Consider the following 22,365-nt stretch of genomic DNA (forward strand, 5'->3'; position numbering starts at 1 on the left):
TTGGCTACAGTGGGAAGGAAAAACTCCCTTTTAACAGGAAGAAACCTCCAGCAGAACCAGGCTCAGGGAGGGGCAGTCTTCTGCTGAGACTGGTTGGGGCTGAGGGAGAGAACCAGGAAAAAGACATGCTGTGGAGGGGAGCAGAGATCGATCACTAATGATTAAATGCAGAGTGGTATTTGGTATGCTTATGTATTTTCGGTCAAGGATGAACACTGCAAAAATGGAGTGTTGATAGGACTAATTCTGACCCCCCCCCCCCAGACCCCTCCAATAAAGCAAAGCTGCACATTTCACAGTGGCTTTTTATTGTGGCCAGCCTAAGGCACACCTGTGCAACAATCATCTTGATATGCCTGTGAGATGAGATGGATTATCTTGGCAAAGGAGAAATGCTCACTAACACAGATTTAGACAGATATGTGAACAATATTTGAGAGAAATTGGTCTTTTGTGGATTTAGAAAGTTTTAGCTCTTTAAGTTCAGCTCATGAAAAATGGGAGCAAAACAAAAGTGTTGCTTTTATATATATATATATATATATATATATATATATATATATATATATATATATATATATACACACACACACACACACACACACACACACACACACACACACACACACACACACACACACACACACACACACACACACAGTAGTGTTCAGAATAATAGTAGTGATATGTGACTAAAAAGATTAATCCAGGTTTTGAGCATATTTCTTATTGTTACATGGGAAACAAGGTACCAGTAGATTCAGTAGATTCTCACAAATCCAACAAGACCAAGCATTCATGATATGCACACTCTTAAGGCTATGAAATTGGGCTATTAGTAAAGAAAAGCAGAAAAGGGGGTGTTCACAATAATAGTAGTGTGGCATTCAGTCAGTGAGTTCGTCAATTTTGTGGAACAAACAGGTATGAATCAGGTGTCCCCTCTTTAAGGATGAAGCCAGCACCTGTTGAACATGCTTTTCTCTTTGAAAGCCTGAGGAAAATGGGACGTTCAAGACATTGTTCAGAAGACTGAAACTGCTTGAAACCCAGCCTTAACTGGGGAGGGGGTCTGAGACACGCTTTATCCCCTGTTTACAATGGGGTACTCAGGTCAAAGCAGTTTCAGTCTTTTGTTCATGGTAATGAGTCATTCACGTCATCAGCAGAGTCATCAAGGGAGCCATCAAGACAGGGACAGCTGCCCTGTCATTAGGGGGGTGCTAACTAGAGCACAATAGGTGCTAATTACAGCTATTGTTTAGTCACTAGCCTATAGCAGTCTGCCTCTCGGTAGGAGGGGTCTGGTTAGGTTTAAAACTCCAGCTTTTGTGACTTCTTGATTATTCTTCTCTACAAGAGTCAAGACAGAAGTCAGACCACCAGAGCAAGAATTTTAGCTGAGGAAGCTTCTGCGATTTGAAGTGAAACGTCCTCGCGTCAAGCAACCCAGTCCAGTCGAAGATTCAAGCTTCTCTACTATACTTAACATGTAAAAATACTAAAATGTTTAAACACAAACGAAGATGAGTCAGTGTGAGTCACTGTGTCGGTGCATGTCAACACATCTTACCCATGGTGATGGTGAAGGCTGCCCACTGTCTGGCGCTGGCGATGAAGGCCCCTCCATCCACTGACAGGTAACGAGTGCTGACTGTCTGTGAGCGTAAGCGGTTGAACAAAGCTACTCTGGAGCACGACGAGATACAGACTGAAAACACACAGATTCAGACTCTGATAACACTCTTTTGCGCACAACATGAAATACGAGTAAACCAGACAGTCACCTGTCACATTCCCTTTAATTACTCCCAGTCTGGTGCATTGTTATTTAGGTGGCAGGCTCAGAAGTAAGAGGTTTTCTGGTGAGAAAATTATTCTGCAAGTGTCAAAGTATGCATGTATATCATTTACAGGAGCAGCAGTCATCCACCACAGCTCCCTGAGTTGAAACATGTGAGTGTCTTATTCCACAACACCTCCTCCTTCAGACATCATAAAGTTCTATGATGTCCACACACAAACACTACTTGGTTGGCGTGGTCGTAGACGTGATCCATGCTGCACTGTGCTTAAAATGTGAGCAAATAAAGTATGACATTATCTGTACATTACTCACGGTCGGCATTCTTCATGGACTGTCTCTTCTGGGATGGTTTGGAGATGACTTTGATCATCCTGCTTTGGAATAAACCCACTTCTTGTCTGTTTCCCAGGAAGAGACGCAGCAGCAGGCGAAAGTGTTTCCTCTTGTCCTGGTCGGAGATGAACAGGGATTTGGCACAAGCAAACAGCTGCTGCAGAGAGACAAACAGGGTAAAAACACACTGTACGGTAATATACATTTACAAACAGACGACTGGAAATTTAAAAAAAATATGTTTGTTGGACACTTTATATCCACTTTAGAGAGTAATTTGCCAAGAGGCTGATGTTGAGTTTGCAGCATCATACACAATGACTGCATAAATATGAACAGAGATATATCAGAAGGCGGCAGCAGCGTTACTCCTCGGCACTGGAAAAGCCATAGCATGAGCTGGAAAAACCAGTGACCTTTCTCACGCTGGAGTCTGGTTGTTCATCAAAAACCAGTTTGAAGGCATCCATCTGAGAGTGACCGGTGCTGTCCAGACACATGTACCCAGACACGCCATAAACTGAGTCTCCGTAACCAGCTGCTGCAGAGACCAACAAGGCAGGATGGAGGGGGTAAAAACATGAAAAGGACGGGAAAGAACTACAGGATGTGACATATGGAGTTTACTTATTATTCTCCTTAAGTGTGTTCTGTGTTTTTAGTTCTCCACCTTTCAGATGATCCTGCAGGACTCTCCATCCATGACCGCTGATGTAAACACACGGAGGAGGGCAGAAGAACCTGTAAGTGTCAAGACAACACTAAATTGTTTTATCAGAGGAGTGGACACATTTTCATACGCTAACAAAAGTTTCTGAAATGGGTTTTCAGAGGATTTTGTCCTCTATCTTTATGGCACACATCACAAGCTGAGGGCTTCCTTAGCAAATCCACTGTTCATTTCTTCACCCGTGTCCATCTGATGTTTCCTGTTGTCCAGTCTGCATCAATTACCATCTAATATGTTGTCCTTCACATATGTCCAGTTTCCTTATTTTTGGAATTCAAAAGTCCTTATTGTTAAGTAAGAGCACACGCTGTGGTGTGTACATGTGCTACACTAAGCTTCTCTCTCTCTTGTTAAACTTACTCCAAGGGAAAGTGTTAAAAGTAAGTTCCACATGCGACTTATACTCTGAAAAATACCTTCACTGGTGGAGCTCCAGAATAGCTCAAAAACTGGTGAGCGGATTTGAATTAAATTCAAATGTGTGAATGTTATAAGGACAGGAAGAGTTCATTTGGATTTGCTTTAAGAACATATCTCTTTAACATTCTTGCCTTATGACATCACAAAGCCTTGATGGTTAAAAATGTGAGAATCCCTCTTCTGCTAGACAGAATTAATACTGTTTGGTTATTATTACCCGGTGAACATCTGAACAGTGACGCTGCCACGTGGACGTCTTTGGATGTCGGCCTCTTTAACCCTCTGGGGTCCGAGGGCATTTTTTGGACAGTTCACTTGCCTGGCATAAATGTTTAATTATTGCTGTTAACAGCTCTCCCTGCATCCCACAATCAAGTTTTATGTCAGGACAATCTGTGCTTTCAGAATATATATGTTTTTGTTGTGTTTTATAAGTGTAAGTGTAAGGCAAGGAAAAAATAAAGCGAAAAATAATTTTCTACACACATTTATGCAAAACACACAGCAAAAGATAATAAACAACTGTTTTGACACTTTATAAAGGTAATTTGAGGTCTTGTGTGAAAGACTGTACAACAAAAAGGTTCAAACAATAAACACAAATGCACATTTTGAACAATATACAAAATGGTCTATGCGTTTTGTTGTCCATTGATATGGTAAACAATGCATTACGCAGAAAAAGCAAGTTATCCAGTAACATTCACATGCAAACTAGTAGCGCAATCCTGATAGTTACATACTCTTTGTTTGAGCATGTGAGATTGTCATCAGAGGCTCTCCGTCTGCTCCTGCTTTCACTGATTGCTGTGCGTAATGGTGCAGGGCACACTGAGTATGTACTAATAGTATGTACTCATTGGAGCACCCAGGGAGCTATTCAAAGGGGCCAACTAGTAACATATCACTCCTGAAAATGATTTACGTGAGGTAAATCTGCCCTATGATTGGATTTTGGAAAACCATGTGACGGTGAACCAATTCCGATTGGACACTCACATTGCGCACGTCATTACACAGCTTCTATGAGGAGTACAAAGATGGCCGATGGCTGGCTCGAAAGTCCGCAGAGTTACCTTTTCAGCAAAAAAAAAAAGTACGTTTCTATCTCATATCATTAAAAAGTTATTTATAATTTAGTAAAGCTTGGTCTTAGCCATCGTATACGAAGCCGTCGGCCCCTTAAAGTAGATCAGTCTGTGCATTGCGCTACAGTGGAATCACAGTGACCACTTACTGAATTAATGGCACCCATGAGTGAATGTGTTATTTCTGGGAAATGCTGGAAGACTCCAAGGTGTAAGGGTGATTCTTTAACTATGGGCACTATTGGCCTTGTAAATGTAATTTCCACCACACCATTGCCTTACAATATAAAGCGCCTTGGGGCAACTGTTTGTTGTGATTTGGCGCTATATACATGTGCTCTGATGTCACTGTTTATCTCCATAGAAACTACCCAAACAATCTTTCATACAAACTGTTTAAAGGGACATTACAGTGTTGTGGTGGAAATTACGGCAATAGTGTGGGACAACTACATTTTGTTTAAAAAAATCATAACAGTTGTATGACATTGAATACCCCAATTATGTTTTGATTATTTTACTGATATTTTATTCAGAGATATTTTAAAACATTAGAAAAAACGTTTCTTTACCATTCATTTTTATCATTGAAGATCAAAAGTCTGGGTGTGGGACAAGCACAAAACGGCAATATTTGCATATAATGATGCTGAAAAAAGGTGAAAAAGTCATCATAGACTACTAGAACAAATTTCTTAACACACTTTCATTGTAAAGATAACTATAAAAGTGTGAAATTTCCCCTTTTTTCTGTTTTTCATACAATATGATCAAAGGAGTGCCCGTAGTCTAAGAATCACCCGTAAATGTTTTTACCCGTAATTATTTGTTAACGTTGCTGTTTGTGTGTTGATTGTTTCTTCTCCGTAGCGGCAACGTACCGTTTCTCATTGCCGTAGGACTTCTGAGCGACCTTGGCGTGCAGGATGACCACGCTCTGGTCTGCATGGGATTCCTGTCCTGCTTCTTTTGTAGCTCCCAACAACTGACAGCCTCGGAAATCCTGGATTCAGTCTCCTGATTGGACAAGAGTAGCATCAGTCACAAAGTCACTTGATCACAACGAGGCAGTGAAGGTGAAGGTCACACATGATGCGTCCCAACAACACGTCTTTTCAGGTTGTTCCTCAGCAAATGAAGCTCATTCAACAGATGTCAAAAGGGTCCCCCCCTCCCCCTTCCCAGATGAGTTTTCCTCCCAGCGATTAGCACGGCGAGTACAAGTATAAGGAGTTAGTCAGTAAGTCAGTCAGTAAACTTTCATCATCCACTGCCGTAAAAACTACTGCTTATTCTGTTTAGAACTTTTGGATTCTGATAGACACACGAGGACCAGTGAGCCTCTTGTTTGGTTCAAGTTTTTAATGTAAGTTTTGCAATTATTCTTTTATATATTCATTCATTCATGCATTTTCTGCAACTTATCTGGGTTGCGGTGGGATGAGACCAAGCAGCTCATGCCACACTTCCCTATCCTTAACCAAGTTCTCTAACTCTTCCTGGGGGATCTGAAGGCATTCCCATGTCCCACCCACAAATATCTGAGCCGTTATCTCCATGCAAATTAACTTTGATTCTCTTAATGTACTAAGTGTATTGATCATGTGTGTGCACGTGCACACAGCCAGTCACCAGAGTAAAAGCAGTTTTCTAAAGTAGAGCTTCCTTTTCCAAAGGTCACAGGTCATGGTGTCAGGAACTCAGACCTTCTGTATTTCGCACGGGGAACACTGAGAGAGCAAGAAGACAGGGAAGGGAAGAATGCACGTTCACACGTCGAAAGTTCAGCTTCTGCTACGCAGGTTACTGTGGTAACAGCAGCTGAACAGCCGTCATTACGTCTGTTAACTCAATACGATCCGACAGGTGTTAGTGCTGTAATGAAGCAGAGGAAAAGTGTCCAGACAGAGGTTCTAAAAACGTTTGTCAGCTTCAAAACATAATACACGGGTGCCATTTAAGGCCTCAAAAATTACCAAAACTGGCAAAGCAGCTAGCTCAGACGATAAGGAGCTGACTGTACAGCAGATCTGGGTTCAGATCCTACTCATGCTGCTTTTGGCAAGTCACTCGGTCCTGCATCGTCTTAGTCCACCCCGACTGGAGAAGAAGGTCTCTGAGGTGTAGGGCTTGGCTTTGAGAAACATGGCAACTGTTTTGGGAAGATCCCGAACCAGCTAAAGATTCTAGATATTTACAATGATTCTTATGCCATTTCTGCCACTAGGAGACACTGTTGCAAAATTGAGACCAGGTTAAGAGAGTGAGGTCCTGTTCTCACTTTCACAAGCGACCCAGAAGGTCACAGTTAGAAACAGTGCCCATACATTGGAAACACCTCTGTGATGAACCACGAATATCCATCACTGTGCGGTGGTCTGGCCTAACGGTGGCATTCTGTATATAAGCAACCTTACATGTTTGGCACTATGCCCCTATTACAGGCAGCATGGTGTCGTAGTGGTTAGCACTGTTGCCTCACAGCAAGAAGGTCATGGGTTCGATTCCCACCTGTGCCCTTTCTGTGTGAGTTGCATGTTCTCACCCGGTTTGCGTGGGTTTCCCTTCCACATTTAAAGACATGCATGTTAGGTGGATTGGAAACTATAATTGCTCAGGTCTCCCTTGCAAAAGAGGTCTAGGTTAAATAAAGGTTAAATTTAAAAATGTGTGTCCAGGGCCAGTTGTGGCGTTCTGTGTGTGTAAGCTGCCAACCTCACTTGATCGAAAAACTGCAGCACAGCTTCTTAAATGATCCATGATGTCAGTTAACAGCACAAGAAGCCATATTGTCACAGATATTTGTATAAGATGTTCAATATTTAGTATTTATTATTTATAATATTTAACATTAATAATCCCTTTAATTTCCCTGGAGACAAGACTGTTGTAAAACACTTTTAATTAAATGCATTTGTCCTGAAGCGCTGAACCAATAAATTGTTCTTAAGTGCAGAGATTTTGGTGGATGACAAATGCCTTTTAATAATACAAATAAATTGGTTCTGAATTGAGTCTGAAGAGTCAATTGTCATAATTCAAAAGAAAAAGTCATTTGCATCCTCACAGACGTTGGAAAACTATACCTGAATGTGTGCTGCATTTGCTGCCCCTTGAAACGTTTATTTTACAACTCAAACCCACCGAAGTTTGACGAATGAAGGTGCACGTTCACTGCTTGGTGTCAGCCTACAAAGAATAAACAGACTACAGACAAACAGCACCTCTCTGAATCTCTGCAAACTTCTCAAAACTTTTCCAAATATCTGCAAACTTCTCAAAACTTTTCCAAAAGTCTCAACACTTTTCCAAACCTCTGCAGCTTTTCAAAACTATTCCAGAAGTCTCAACACTTTCCAAACCTCTGCAAACTTTTCCAAACTTTTTCCAAAAGTCTCCAGACTTTTCCAAACCTCTGCAGTTTTCCAAACTTCTCAAAACCTTTCCAGAAGTCTCAACACATTTCCAAACCTCTGCAAACTTTTCCAAACTTCTCAAAACTTTTCCAAAAGTCTCAACACTTTTCCAACCTTCTCAAAACTTGTCCAAAAGCCTCCAGACTTTTTCAAACCTCTGCAAACTTCTCAAAACTTTTTCAGAGTCCCAAAACTTTTCCAAACTTCTCTAAACTTTTCCAGAAGTCCCAACACTTCCAAACTTCTCAAAACTTTTCCAGAAGTCTCAAAACACTTTTCCAAACCTCTGCAAACTTTTCCAAACTTCTAAAAACTTTTCCTAAAGTCTCCAGACTTTTCCAAACCTTTGCAAACGTGTCAAAACTTTTCCAGAAGTCTCAACCCTCAACACTTTTCCAAACTTCTCTAAACTTTTCCATAAGTCCCAACACTTTTCCAAGTTTTCAGAAATCTCAACACTTGTCCAAACTTCTCAAAACCTTTGCAGAAGTCTCAGCACTTTTCCAAGCTTCTGCAAACGTTTCCAAACTTCTCCAGAAGTCTCAACACTTTTACAAACCTCTGCAATTTTTTTTCCAAACTTCTCTAAACTTTTCCAAAGTCCTCCAGACTTTCTAAACCTCTGCAAACGTCTCCAAACTTTTCCAGCCTTCTTTAAGCTTATTCAAACAGCGCTGAGCAGGTTTGCTGTTCGGGGGAGGGGTCTCTGTTGGCCCTTCAAGAACTTCTCCTGGATTTGATGCCAGTCAGCCTCATTCCAGCTGAAGGCGACGAAGCGCGAGGACGGTCACGCTCCTAGCCCGCGCACTTTCATGACCACGCTCCTCGCGCACACTGAGGGATTTTGTGCCACAATTGGGGATAAACGACACTCGTGACATCACCTTTCCACGCGCGTGCGTGAGAGCAGGCGTGCTTTGGAACCCTGGCCGACCCGTGTCCGGATCTCGGTCTCACCTGTCCCAGCCGCCGCTGCTGCTCGTGCGTCCTCGTGCAGACAGCAGCGTCCCCAGGTGAGTCACTGACTGAGCGGATCCGGATCCGGAATCCGGGTCCGAGTCCGGAGGAGCGGGGTAGAAGAGGAACGGAGTCTGTGTGATCCATGGGTGATGCGCTGACGTATCTGACACAATCAAAACGGAACAAACTGTTAGAGGAGTCTTTAGAAGGTCTACGATTTGTTTTCTTAAAAACGAGTGTGGTGTAAATATTCTGCGTCACGTCCATCACTTACATCAAACTTACAGTTTTTACAAAATGTTTAAAAAAGGTTCAAAAAACTTGTTTAAGACTGTACAGATTTTTTTATTATTATTATGTGTTTTGTACCAAAACAGGAAACAATGAAGAAAAAATGTGAACAGAATGAAATCCACTTTTCCCATTTTCATCTGAAAGCATCTTCGTATTGATTAGTTTTGGCGGAGATTCTGTTCTTCGTTATGAGTAACAGACTGTAACTGAACAAACGCTTTTCTTTTTGTTTCTCTGGTTGCTCCAAACAGCAGTTAACCCATAAAATAGAAGAATTCCAGATTCTCACATTTATGACGTCAGACAGAAGCTTCAGTTAGTGCAACTGCTGCTGACAAACTACAGACAGACAGACAGACAGACAGACAGAGTAGAGACGGACAACAGGCAGACAGACTGCTGACAAAGAGTATGGGCAGACAGAAAGTACAGATAGACATTAGTGAGTACAGACAGACTACAGACAGATTATAGACAGGCAAAGAGTACAGACAGACACATGACAGACAGGTACACTACAGACTGACTACAGACAGGCATAATACAGACTGACTACAGACACAGACTATAGACAGGCAAAGACTACAGACAGACTACAGACAGGCATACTACAGACACAGACTACAGACAGGCACACTACAGACACAGACTATCGATAGGCAAAGAGTACAGACAGACAGACTACAGACAGGCATACTACAGACTGACTACAGACACAGACTATAGATAGGCAAAGAGTACAGACAGACTACAGACAGGCATACTACAGACACAGACTACAGACAGGCACACTACAGACACAGACTATCAATAGGCAAAGAGTACAGACAGACAGACTACAGACAGGCATACTACAGACTGACTACAGACACAGACTACAGACAGGCACACTACAGACACAGACTATCAATAGGCAAAGAGTACAGACAGACAGACTACAGACAGGCATAATACAGACTGACTACAGACACAGACTATAGACAGGCAAAGACTACAGACAGACTACAGACAGGCATACTACAGACACAGACTACAGACAGGCACACTACAGACACAGACTATCAATAGGCAAAGAGTACAGACAGACAGACTACAGACAGGCATACTACAGACTGACTACAGACACAGACTATAGATAGGCAAAGAGTACAGACAGACTACAGACAGACTATAGACAGGCAAAGAGTACAGACAGACTACAGACAGACTAAAGACAGGCAAAGAGTACAGACAGACATAAAGTACAGAGTACAATGTACTGTTTACTGTGTACAGTCTACTGACAAACAGACAGAGATCAGATGGACATTGAGGAAAGTGAGAGTTACAGGTAATGAGACAGTGAATAAAACCAGGGAATGGATCCAATGACATCTTGACCCCGAATTAATTAATCAATTAATTCAAGGAGGCAACAGTACTGACTCGACAAATTTAGATTCAACAAAGAACATTGTGACATCTGCCCTTTTCAGGTTTCAAATCCCGCAAAACCTCGGAGAGGTCGCTGCGCTGCGAGATCTCAGTAACATTGAGAACTGCGTTGAGACGCTTTGATCACGCTGCACTTTAACCGCTGCACACGGACAACAGCATTAACATCACAACATAAAACAATTTTTATATTGTGCCTAAAATAGAGGTGGGCGATACCGGGAATTTTGGTATTGATCCGATACCAAGTAAATACAGGCCCAGTATCGCCGATATCAATACTGATACTGATATTTTTGTCATATTTAAGCTTCTTGATCCAAAGGATCCAAAAGACCTAGGATGAATTTCACCAAACATTGTACGTGACAACAAAATACTTTATTGTCACAATCACAATTTTGTTTAAAAAATATCACTCAACACAACTTAAAACAAATCTCCTGAGGTAGAGGGCTGACCCACAATACAAAGGTGCACTGCTCCGTGTTGTGTGACACAGCACAGCGTTGCTCTTACAGACAGAGAGTAGACTTTGATGAATCTGTGTGCGCAGCAGTCAGTGCGTGCGGGAGGGAAAAAAAACTTGAGTATCGATCTTTTTACACGAGGATCGTTCAAAATCAATACCAGCGTTGGTATCGATATTATCGATATTAGGATCGATCCGCCCGCCTCCAGCCTAAAACTCTCATGAATATACTCTCTGGGTTCGTAGACGTTGTTATTGCATTTGTTTTATGTAAGCATGCGAGAATCACAGGCTGTCTCTCCGTTATTTTCAATGGGAGCTGCTGTGAGCTACGCTCGCTTCCTGATCATGTCGTTCTGGGGGAAAGTGAAGTTTGCTCTTTAACGTCTTGATTATTGTTCTTTACAACACTCTTTGTCCTCTTTGTTCCAGACTAATATACAATATGTCTGACATTCGGTTTGCGTTTATTAAATTCCACGCAGATTAAACGTAGCAGACACAGATTTGTTATAATTGTTTTAGCAAGTTTTCAGGGTATCATGCATGCAGTCTCTTATTAACGTGATGAAAAGCATAAAAAAAATACATTTTTGTAGTATAATATTCATTTACAGTTTTCATCATGTGGATTCTCTATGTTGTTTTGACTGCAGCGACTCTCTGGCGTGGGGATTATGGGATACATGAAAACCCTGGATGAACTTGCAAGAATAACACATCACAAGCCGTCTTGATACTATCGACTTCTGAGGCTTAAAATATTTTGCAGTCAGTTATAAAATGAGAGGCATTATAATATACTGTAAGCACAGTCACTTCAAGTAACTGTTACATCCATGTAGCAACTGCGCTACCTGCCAGTCACTGGCTGTGTCCCAAATCAGTGGCTGCACACTTCGAATGTTGTGATTGTTTGCTCTGGTGGGACTTTGCTGTCCCATTTCAAAGGCTGCTCGTGAAGTTGCCGACGTGTGCGGCCTTCTTTCCCCCCGAAAATGAAGGATACATTAGGTGTTTCTTTCGCAGCCCAATCAGTGCAGAGTCACTGTGGAATCCCCCCCCCCCCCCCCAAGACGGTTGTTAAATTAAAAAAAATATATTAAAGATAAAGAAAAAGACCCTTTTGTGCTCTATATATACAGCTGTAAATAAGTAATATTTATAAGTACTGAAAAATGATGCCTAAACTAAAGGTTACGCCTGCTAAGCTAGCTTGTGCTGTGCAGCCGTTATGGCTGCCAGAGGACAGGAGGTCAGGGCAGGATAAGCCAGTGACGTACGACCAAAACACTCTGTGGGCAAGACTATCTTATTTCAGAATACTTTTTGTTCTGGACTCTGTTGTGTCTGAAGGGCTGAAACCTGAAGAGTTTCATGGGAAAGAGTGAATTGGGATGCAGCCTGTGATGACTCAACAATCCAGTGTTGCCACTCCTCAGTAAGAAAAGTAGCTATTGGCTGTCCTAAAAGTCGCCAGAAGTGGCAGAATGACATCATCAGCTAATTTGCACATTATTAACATATTATGACATCATAACATAAAAAAAAAAAAAAAAACATTGTGGAGATATCATTGAATCAACCGTTTAATATTGTTTGGTAAATTCCATATTCATAAATGCAGAGTACTGAAAAGAAATTTACACAGCCTTTTGGCTGAATTTGAACAATATATAAGCAGTATTAAGCTTAAAGATTCTCCCAAATGTCATAAAACTGCCACGCTCTATAAGCATTTTTTTTTAAAGAGAATTAATGTTAAATGGACTGCATTTATATAGCGCTTTTCCATCTGCATCAGATGCTCAAAGCACTTTACACATCAATGCCTCACATTCACCCTGATGTCAGGCTGCTGCCATACAAGGCGTCCACTACACACCAGGACCAGCTAGGGGATTAAGGATTTTACCCAAGGGCCCTTAGTGATTTTCCGGTCAGGCTTGGATTTGAACTGAGGATCCTCTGGTCTCAAGCCCAGCGCTTAACCACTAGACCAACACCTCCCCTGCTGTTAAATGTTAAAGAAACCCTTTACTTTTGTTATTGTACAATTTATTTTTTCTATCTTTCTATTTATAATGATATACTGTGAATGGTATTGTGGCCTTATCCTTTGTTTGTTTACTGTTAATGCATATGTTGAAATACAGTTTGGGAAAAAACATTGTGGGCAAGACAAAGTGGTTTCTTGGTTTGTTTGTTTATTTTGCCATTAAAATTGACTATTACTTCTCAAAAATAAAATAACTTCTCAAGGCCAGAGCTTCTCAAAATCTGGAGACTAATTATCACAGTGCAGCAAACCAGGTAAGTAGGTTGACTGAGTCCGAGTCAGGTTTGCCATTCCATGTGGGAACAGTGTGGGGGCATGGCGTGTGCGTGTTTGAACGCGGATTGTAGGTATCCCTCCGCTCAGTGCTTTGGGCTCTGTGGCTTTGCAGCAGCAGCGTACTGAGCGGAGGTGGGGAGAGCCGCGGCCGCTCGGTGAGAGCAGAGAAGAGATCAATAAGTGCTTTCACGTTTCACTCGCCAAACACCAGAAAAGTCTCCAGTGATGCCAGGAAATGTAGCTAGATTTTTTCGCTAGTTGCTTCTGCGAAAATAAGTCGTCAAGAGGGTTTGGAAAGTCACCAGATTTAGCGAGAAAGTTGCCATGTTGGCAACACTGCAACCATAGACATCCCATAATAGACAGGTATCTTGGTCACGTGACCTGGAGTGCTGAGATTTGATTTGATTTGATTTTTATTCATATAAAATGTAAGCATGTTTGAGATAATACCGTATAAAAATTTATTAAATAAACATGGAAACATAAATATTCAGGGTAACACAAAAAGCATAAAGCACTTGTTTCCATTGTGGCCCAACAAGAAATAAAACAAACATCAACATGACAAGCAAACAAAGACAAACGTGACCGTAGGAAGGTACAACAAACAAAACACAATTAATTTAATAATAATTAAATTGCCCAAGTGGTTAATGCGCTTGGTTTCAGTTCAGAAGGTTCCGGGTTCAAACCTGTGCCAATTCAACATGCAGATCCACCTTGGATTTGCTGTGGTGACCTCGAGTGCAAACAAGGGAGCAGCCGAAGGGACTTACTTACTGTTTTCTAGTTGAGACATTTTGCAAAATAAAAAGTGTTTAACCCTGTTTTTAAATAAGGACTTTGAATCACAGACTCTAATTTGACTAGGGAGACTGTTAAGAAAGCTTAGTACATAAAACTGGAAGCACCAAAGGATAACACGGGGAATGACAAGAGATAAGTTGCTGGACCGTGTGTTCATGCTATGTTGGTCGGCTGTGAAATTGAAAGAAGAGGACAAATAATGAGGGGATTGGTTATTTACAATGTAATGGGTCTGTGCGGGGCGTGTGGGTGCCGGAGCCCCCGTTTACATGGCGGCTATGCTCGAGTGTCTGGCCGCTGGGATCCTTGAGCTGGCCGGTGCCGCTGCTCGGGACAGTGGGAAGACTCGTATCATTCCCCGTCACCTGCAGCTGGCTGTCCGCAATGATGAGGAGCTCATGAGCAGTGTTGCCGGCCGGTTCAGGGATCTCGGTGGTCGGGTGCTCGAGCGCGGCCGCCAGGTGGGTGGGGGCTCCGGTACCCACACACTACGCATGGTTGCCCTTCCTCGGCCTGGCAGTGGCCGCGGTTGGCTGGGGGGCTGCAGTCCAGCATGGGATGATTTCATTCTAATCCTTCGCTGTCAAAGCACAGAGAAAAAAAAAAGAATCAGCCAGAGAGTTGACTGATGACATGAGTTTTCTATTGACAGTGCATGATACAGAGCCCCACTTTACACTCCATTCACAGCTTTATAGGGAGAAAGGATCAACAGTTATTATAAATCTGACTTCAGAAATCGAATTGAGCATCTATCCACTTTGTTAATGTTATTCTGTATATCAAAAATAACATCACCTCCCCTAATATACACTCAACAAAAATATAAACGCAACACTTTTGGTTTTGCTCCCATTTTGTATGAGATGAACTCAAAGATCTAAAACTTTTTCCACATACACAATATCACCATTTCCCTCAAATATTGTTCACAAACCAGTCTAAATCTGTGATAGTGAGCACTTCTCCTTTGTTGAGATAATCCATCCCACCTCACAGGTGTGCCATATCAAGATGCTGATTAGACACCATGATTAGTGCACAGGTGTGCCTTAGACTGCCCACAATAAAAGGCCACTCTGAAAGGTGCAGTTTTATCACACAGCACAATGCCACAGATGTCGCAAGATTTGAGGGAGCGTGCAATTGGTATGCTGACAGCAGGAATGTCAACCAGAGCTGTTGCTCGTGTATTGAATGTTCATTTCTCTACCATAAGCCGTCTCCAAAGGCGTTTCAAAGAATTTGGCAGTACATCCAACCAGCCTCACAACCGCAGACCACGTGTAACCACACCAGCCCAGGACCTCCACATCCAGCATGTTCACCTCCAAGATCGTCTGAGACCAGCCACTCAGACAGCTGCTGAAACAATCGGTTTACATAACCAAAGAATTTCTGCACAAACTGTCAGAAACCGTCTCAGGGAAGCTCATCTACATGCTCGTTGTCCTCATCAGGGTCTCGACCTGACTCCAGTTCGTCGTCGTAACCGACTTGAGTGGGCAAATGCTCACATTCGCTGGCGTTTGGCACGTTGGAGAGGTGTTCTCTTCACGGATGAATCCCGGTTCACACTGTTCAGGGCAGATGGCAGACAGCGTGTGTGGCATCATGTGGGTGAGCGGTTTTCTGATGTCAATGTTGTGGATCGAGTGGCCCATGGTGGCGGTGGGGTTATGGTATGGGCAGGCGTCTGTTATGGACGAAGAACACAGGTGCATTTTATTGATGGCATTTTGAATGCACAGAGATACCGTGACGAGATCCTGAGGCCCATTGTTGTGCCATACATCCAAGAACATCACCTCATGTTGCAGCAGGATAATGCACGGCCCCATGTTGCAAGGATCTGTACACAATTCTTGGAAGCTGAAAATGTCCCAGTTCTTGCATGGCCGGCATACTCACCGGACATGTCACCCATTGAGCATGTTTGGGATGCTCTGGACCGGCGTATACAACAGCGTGTACCAGTTCCTGCCAATATCCAGCAACTTTGCACAGCCATTGAAGAGGAGTGGACCAACATTCCACAGGCCACAATTGACAACCTGATCAACTCTATGTGAAGGAGATGTGTTGCACTGCATGAGGCAAATGGTGGTCACACCAGATACTGACTGGTATCCCCCCCAATAAAACAAAACTGCACCTTTCAGAGTGGCCTTTTATTGTGGACAGTCTAAGGCACACCTGTGCACTAATCATGGTGTCTAATCAGCATCTTGATATGGCACACCTGTGAGGTGGGATGGATTATCTCAGCAAAGGAGAAGTGCTCACTAACACAGATTTAGACTGGTTTGTGAACAATATTTGAGGGAAATGGTGATATTGTGTATGTGGAAAAAGTTTTAGATCTTTGAGTTCATCTCATACAAAATGGGAGCAAAACCAAAAGTGTTGTGTTTATATTTTTGTTGAGTGCATATCACTAGCTAACATTTAGGCACCTGTCACACATAGCAAGAATGTGGTGAAACCATGTCCGACATGGCAAATATTGCCATAATCCAACACAGTTGAGAGGCAAAGAGGCGTGGTCAGCCCTGTCAGAACGTATCCAGATTACATTGTCCACACCTGCACGATGGCATCCAAAGCGCATGTAGACAACAGGTAGATGATACAGACTGCTGTCAGATGGCCATAAAAGGTGCTGAAGACTGCCCAATGTCCAAACGTCTGGATGGAAAACATGGCAACGGAGCACTGTGCTCCTCACGCACACGTGCTCACGAGTGCGCAGTGCGCGTGTTTGTGTGGCGCACACAAACATGCACAGGGCTGCAGTTATCACTCAGCCTTGTGTGTGTGTGTGTGTGTGTGTGTGTGTGTGTGTGTATGTATGTGCATAACGCTGCATGGTGCACGTGCGCACACGTGCCACTGGACAGCTTTGCTGCCATGCTGTCCTCTGCGTCAGATGGAGTGCCTTTCCAGGCCAGTAGATGGCAGCATTCATGGCAGTATTCGCCCTTTTGAGATATCCCATAATCCTTTGCGCGCCAGAGAGTTGCTGCGGTCTAAATGTAAATGAACATTATACAACCAAAATGTACATTTTGATGCTTTTCATCACGTTAATAAGAGGCTGCATTCATGAGACCCTGAAAACTTGCTAAAACAAATATTCCAAATAATCCGTGTCTGCTACATTTAATCTGAGTGGAATTTAATAAACGCAAACTGAATTTCAGATATCGTATATATATTACTCTGGAACAAACAGCACAAACAGTGCTGTAAAGGACAATAAGCAGGACTTTAAAGAGCAAACTTCACTTTCCCCAAGAATGATATGAACAGAAAGCGATCGCAGCTCACAGAAACAACCATAGCTTCTGGCATGTTTACATAAAACAAACACAATAACAACATCTAAAAACCCAGAGAATATATTCACGAGAGTGGCACAATATACAAAGCGTGCAATGTCCGTGTGCAGCGGTCAAAGTACAGCCTTATCAGAGCGTCTCAGTGCATTTCTCCTGTTGTGAAACTTTACCCATAATGCACTGCAGCATGTGTGTCCAAACACTAAAACATTCAAGATTAGTGCATTACTTTAACTAAAACATATAGCTGATATTTTCACTTTATAAAACATCAGACGTGACATGAATTAAAATAACTTGCTCGGAATTAGTTTGGTTAAAATTTTAACCATGAGTTAAAACTGTATGCCTGTGGATGGCGTACGTGATATGCCGGTGAGTCTGTATGGTTTAAAGAGAAACTGTCTTTATTCTCCTTCCTTCCTTCCTTCCTTCCTCCTCCTCGGTCACCAGTTCTCTTTTGCTGAAAGAAGGCTGATCTGACACAGAAGCACTGGCTCGTTGTTGTGTCAGTAGCTGCTAGTCATGAAATCAATACTGAAAGTTATCAGTTTAGCTTTTATCTGTAAATTCTGCTAGTGTCGTGAAATCAGTACCAACCCAACTAACAATGAACATAAATAAATCTATAAAACAAATGTAGGAATAAATAATCAATAACAGTTTCTCGTGAACACCTAGTAACCCTCACACTTCATCCCTGTATGCCATGAAAACACATTCCTTATATTTTGTTTTAAACTGTTGAATGTTTGGACACTGTTTTAACTCCTCATTCATACTGTTCCACAGTCTCACCCCATAGAACGTTTGTGCGGATTTTGTTCATTTTGAAATTGTATTTCCCTTGTAAGTGATATCCTCCCTCTCGATCCTTAAACAATTTCGGTATGTTTTTTGGTAAAAGTCCAGTTTTTTTTTTTGCTTTGTACAAGATCTGTGCTGTTTGGAATTTTACTGTGTCTGTTAATTTTAATAGTTTTGATTTTAAGAAGAGTGAGTCAGTATGCTCTTGATAGCCGACATTATGAATGACCCGTATTGGCCTTTTTTGAAGAATAATTAGTGATTTCATTGAACTCATATAGTTATGTATTACCCCAAACATAGAGCTTTATAAAAGATAACTTTTCATTTAGTGGATTAACTGTTATCGAAGCTGAAGTTTTGGTTAGCTGTGCCCACCACTGATTAGCGCAAACCTCCACCAACGCTAGTTTCCAGTTCCACAAATTTTTACCTTGAAAAAAATGATCAAGGTAAAAGTCCTGTTAGAAGTAGCTTTTCATAAGCTAAAATATAATGCAAAACATAGATCAAAAGGGCTTTTCAATATTAAAAAGAATCAAATATCCACTAAATCTGCAATCAGATGCAGATAAAACTTAGTCTGTTCATTCAGAGTGCCAGTTTGCACCTCATTGGCACAAATGAGAGTGATTGAGCCACTTTTGATTGAGATACAATGCATATTGTAATCCACTTGCATTTTTTTCCGTAAATTTGATTGGCTAATCGTGTGAAATTTCATACCATATAATATTGGGGTAATGGTGGCAAAATATTCATATTTGGATGTATTACTCCCAGTTCAGTGTAAAATGGATATTTATGACCATATAACAGCATGAATGTCCGCAAATCATCAGACACAAGGGGGTTATTCCCATTCTAATCCAATTCCATCGTTTGCATGGTTTATTTTTCTGTAGGTAATTCAGTTGGCGAGGCTTATCGTCTCTGAAATCTCACACGCTTAACCAATCAGATTCACAGAAAAAAATGCAATTGGATTAGAATGTAAAATATACATTAAATGGGGTTTTCTATGTTAAATTTAAATGCCATAAAATCTGTAATCTGGATCAGATCCAGATCAACGTTTGTCAGTGGATAAAGGATGCCATCCTACATAACACTCTCAAAATATGAAAGAAGAGTTATGAATTAAGAATTATGAAGATGGGGATTTTTTCCCATTTCCAAAGATTTTTCCTGACTTTGCCCTTTGACCGTGAAAAATTTTATTAGTTCTTGCTTATCAGAATATGAATCTTCATTAAAAATTTCATGAACGATATATGACAAATTGTGGCCTCCAGGCTGTTAACAAACAAACAGACAGCCAGGCAATCAGGCAAACAAACAAAACGACAAACGGGCGATAACATAACCTCCTCCAACATTGTTGGCAGAGGTAATCATCAACATGGCTATTTACTCTGCTTAATGGTAATTTATTAATTTACAGAGGACTTGCCAACTTGCCATTTATCCAAACAAAGGGAGCCTAATGTGGCCCACGGGCCCCAGCTTGGGTAGACCTGACCTAGACGGCAACCGAACAGCGAGGAAGTCAATGAAACAGTAGCAGAGTCAACATCTGGATCCAATCTAATGCTCATAAGAAGAAATGGTGTCTTTATTTCAGGGTGAGCTCTGGCTGTCAATCAAAACAAAACCACTCCCAGTGCCACCTGCAGGTTCTTGGCCTTCACAAAATCCTCTACTTTCACTCCACATTCTGCTTTTTCTGTTACCACAATGCTTCCGAACATTCCGTCTCTACTGCAGTTCCACACTGTTTTAAAATAACAAATTCAGAATTTTAGGCTCTGGCTCACTTTCTCAGATCTCACACTTTCTTTCTGCTTTCATTGCTTGTTTTTGTTGGAGCCTTTTGGTCTATCACACGCTGCCCTAATTAATTTCATATGTCAGTCACAGGAAGTAATAAACATCTAAATATAGTTTAAGTCATGCTCTGCTGCTTCCAAATGTTTGTTTTCTTTACTTTTTATATAAATCCAAAACCTCAATGGAAGACATGCTGAATTAAAAAACAAAACATTTCTGCACAGAATTAATAATGTGGTATTAATAATGTATAAACAATGTATTGCAGTACCACTACTACTACTACTACTACTAACCCAGCAGTGCAGTGGCACGATTGTCCCATTCATATTTGTGTTTTTATTTCTGTCACTACTGTATACAAGATCTTGTGGGATTTCCACCAAAATTCACATTGACAAATAAAGTTCCACAAAAACATCAAGAATTTTACATTGTTGGCGATATTTTATGAAAACAGTAGTACTTCAATACATTGTTATTCACTGCTGTTGGGGCCATTCAGAGTGTCGGAGCCCACTGTGTGGAAATGTCTTGTATACCTGCAGCCACGTCCTTTAAATTAAAAAGGCAATATACAGCAGAAACATTTTTCTTTATTTTAGACTTTATGATGCAGGGCATCATAAAGTCTAAAATGTGTGAAGTTTGCATGTTTCCCCGTGTTTGTGTGGGTTTATTCCGGGTGCTCCAGCTTCCTCCCACATCCAGAGACATGCAGGTTAGGTGAACTGATAACTTTAAATTGTCTGAAGGTGTGCAAGAGGAATGTGAATGTGTTTGTTTTGTCTCTATGTGGCCTTGTGATAGACTGGGGACCTGTCCAGGGTGTACCCTGCCTCACACCCTGTGACTGCTGGAATAGGCTCCAGCCCCCCATGACCCTTAATTGCAGTAAGCGGGTATAGAAAATGGATGGATGGATGGATGTTACGATGCTTTAACCCAAAATAATAGTCTTTAATTAGCTGATGTTCTATCACTTTGTCATTTATCTTAAAATGGACCGCCAACTACTTGTGTCCCAGCCTCATTTATTTTGCATGTGACTTCTGAGACTGTTTGTTGCATCTAATTTTTACTTCAGCCCCTGGAGGGTGAGTGAAGTATTGTTTTTAGTGGCTCTGTATGTGTGTGTTTGTGTTTCCACACTTGACAATACCTCCAGTGGAGTGTAACTGATGAACTGATTGATAGATCTTCATGACGGGGTCACTAGCCCAATTGATATTTTGATAATAAATATATATATATATATATATATATATATATATATATATATACACGAGGTCTGTTAGAAAAGTATTGGAGCTTTTTATTTTTTTCAAAAACCATATGGATTTGAATCACGTGTGATTGCATCAGCCAATCCATCTGCACGTCTGTCTCAATGTGCCAAAAAAGTGCTGATGTCCACGTCTTCCGCAATTCCTGTGCTAGTCAGACGACATACCGGATCAAGACAGCGTCCAGTTTAGAAATGAACGGCACATTCCACTGTTACAGGAGTTTTTGTCATGGAAAGAGGAGTGCAGGAATCCCGCGTGTCACGGCGCAAAGCAGTGCCGTGATGAAACATCACAGGACATGTTGGGGCATGTCCAGCTCATGCTCAATTTCTCGGACATTCACACGACTGAAAAGCAACTGGAAGCTGTCTGAAAGCCACCTGAAAGCCGTCCTGAGAGACCAACACGGAGGTGGTTTTGTCCTGCGCCATGAGCAGCACGATGGCGTATTCATCCGCTTCTTTTTCCATGAAATAAACTCCTGTAACAGTGGAATGTGCCGAAAAAGTGCTGATGTCCACGCCTTCTGCCTTTTTGTGAAAGTCAGACGACGTCCCGGATCAACAAAGCCTTCACGTTGGAAATGATCTGGTTGTTTCAGCGGGGTGTGAGCCTGTCAATCGGCGCCCGGAGCGCGCCGCGCTCTCAGACACTGTGGGCGGTCTTTAAACCGGCTGGAGCACTCCTTAATCTGTGTAATCCCCATAAAATCGTCCCTGAAAGCCATATTAATTTTCCGAATGGTGTCCACCTGGAGGTCTCTCACAGTTTCAGGAAAAAATTGATGCAGCAAAGCTCCAAATCATTCCGCCATTTCCTTAACGATGAGAGGGGTGGACCAGTTCTCACTCAAAGCCTGCTCACAGGCGAATGACGCAACCGACAGGTGTGAAAAAACTCACGCATGCGCATGAAGCTTTGCTGATGCAATCACACGTGATTCAAATCCATATGGTTTTTGAAAAAAATAAAAAGGTCGCATGCGTGTGTTTTTTCACG

General features: G+C 41.8%; 2 protein-coding genes across 2 annotated transcripts in view; one reads left to right on the forward strand and one right to left on the reverse strand.

The window, feature by feature from the left end:
- The window catches only part of rbpjl (recombination signal binding protein for immunoglobulin kappa J region-like), a 46,572-nt gene extending 37,551 nt beyond the window's left edge, over positions 1-9,021 (reverse strand). Inside the window, exons 1-6 of the mRNA XM_034167531.1 lie at positions 8,752-9,021; positions 5,260-5,381; positions 2,811-2,881; positions 2,566-2,681; positions 2,120-2,294; positions 1,574-1,711 (exon numbers count right to left, since the gene is read on the reverse strand). Of these exons, the coding sequence (XP_034023422.1) occupies positions 1,574-1,711; positions 2,120-2,294; positions 2,566-2,681; positions 2,811-2,881; positions 5,260-5,381; positions 8,752-9,021 (892 nt within the window). The remainder of the gene's footprint in view (positions 1-1,573; positions 1,712-2,119; positions 2,295-2,565; positions 2,682-2,810; positions 2,882-5,259; positions 5,382-8,751) is intronic.
- matn4 (matrilin 4) overlaps positions 8,629-22,365 on the forward strand; it is a 157,173-nt gene continuing 143,436 nt past the window's right edge. Inside the window, exon 1 of the mRNA XM_034165921.1 lies at positions 8,629-8,807. The gene's annotated coding sequence lies outside the window, so the exon portion shown is untranslated. The remainder of the gene's footprint in view (positions 8,808-22,365) is intronic.

Source organism: Thalassophryne amazonica, chromosome 3 (assembly GCF_902500255.1).
Source record: "Thalassophryne amazonica chromosome 3, fThaAma1.1, whole genome shotgun sequence".
Taxonomy (NCBI): domain Eukaryota; kingdom Metazoa; phylum Chordata; class Actinopteri; order Batrachoidiformes; family Batrachoididae; genus Thalassophryne; species Thalassophryne amazonica.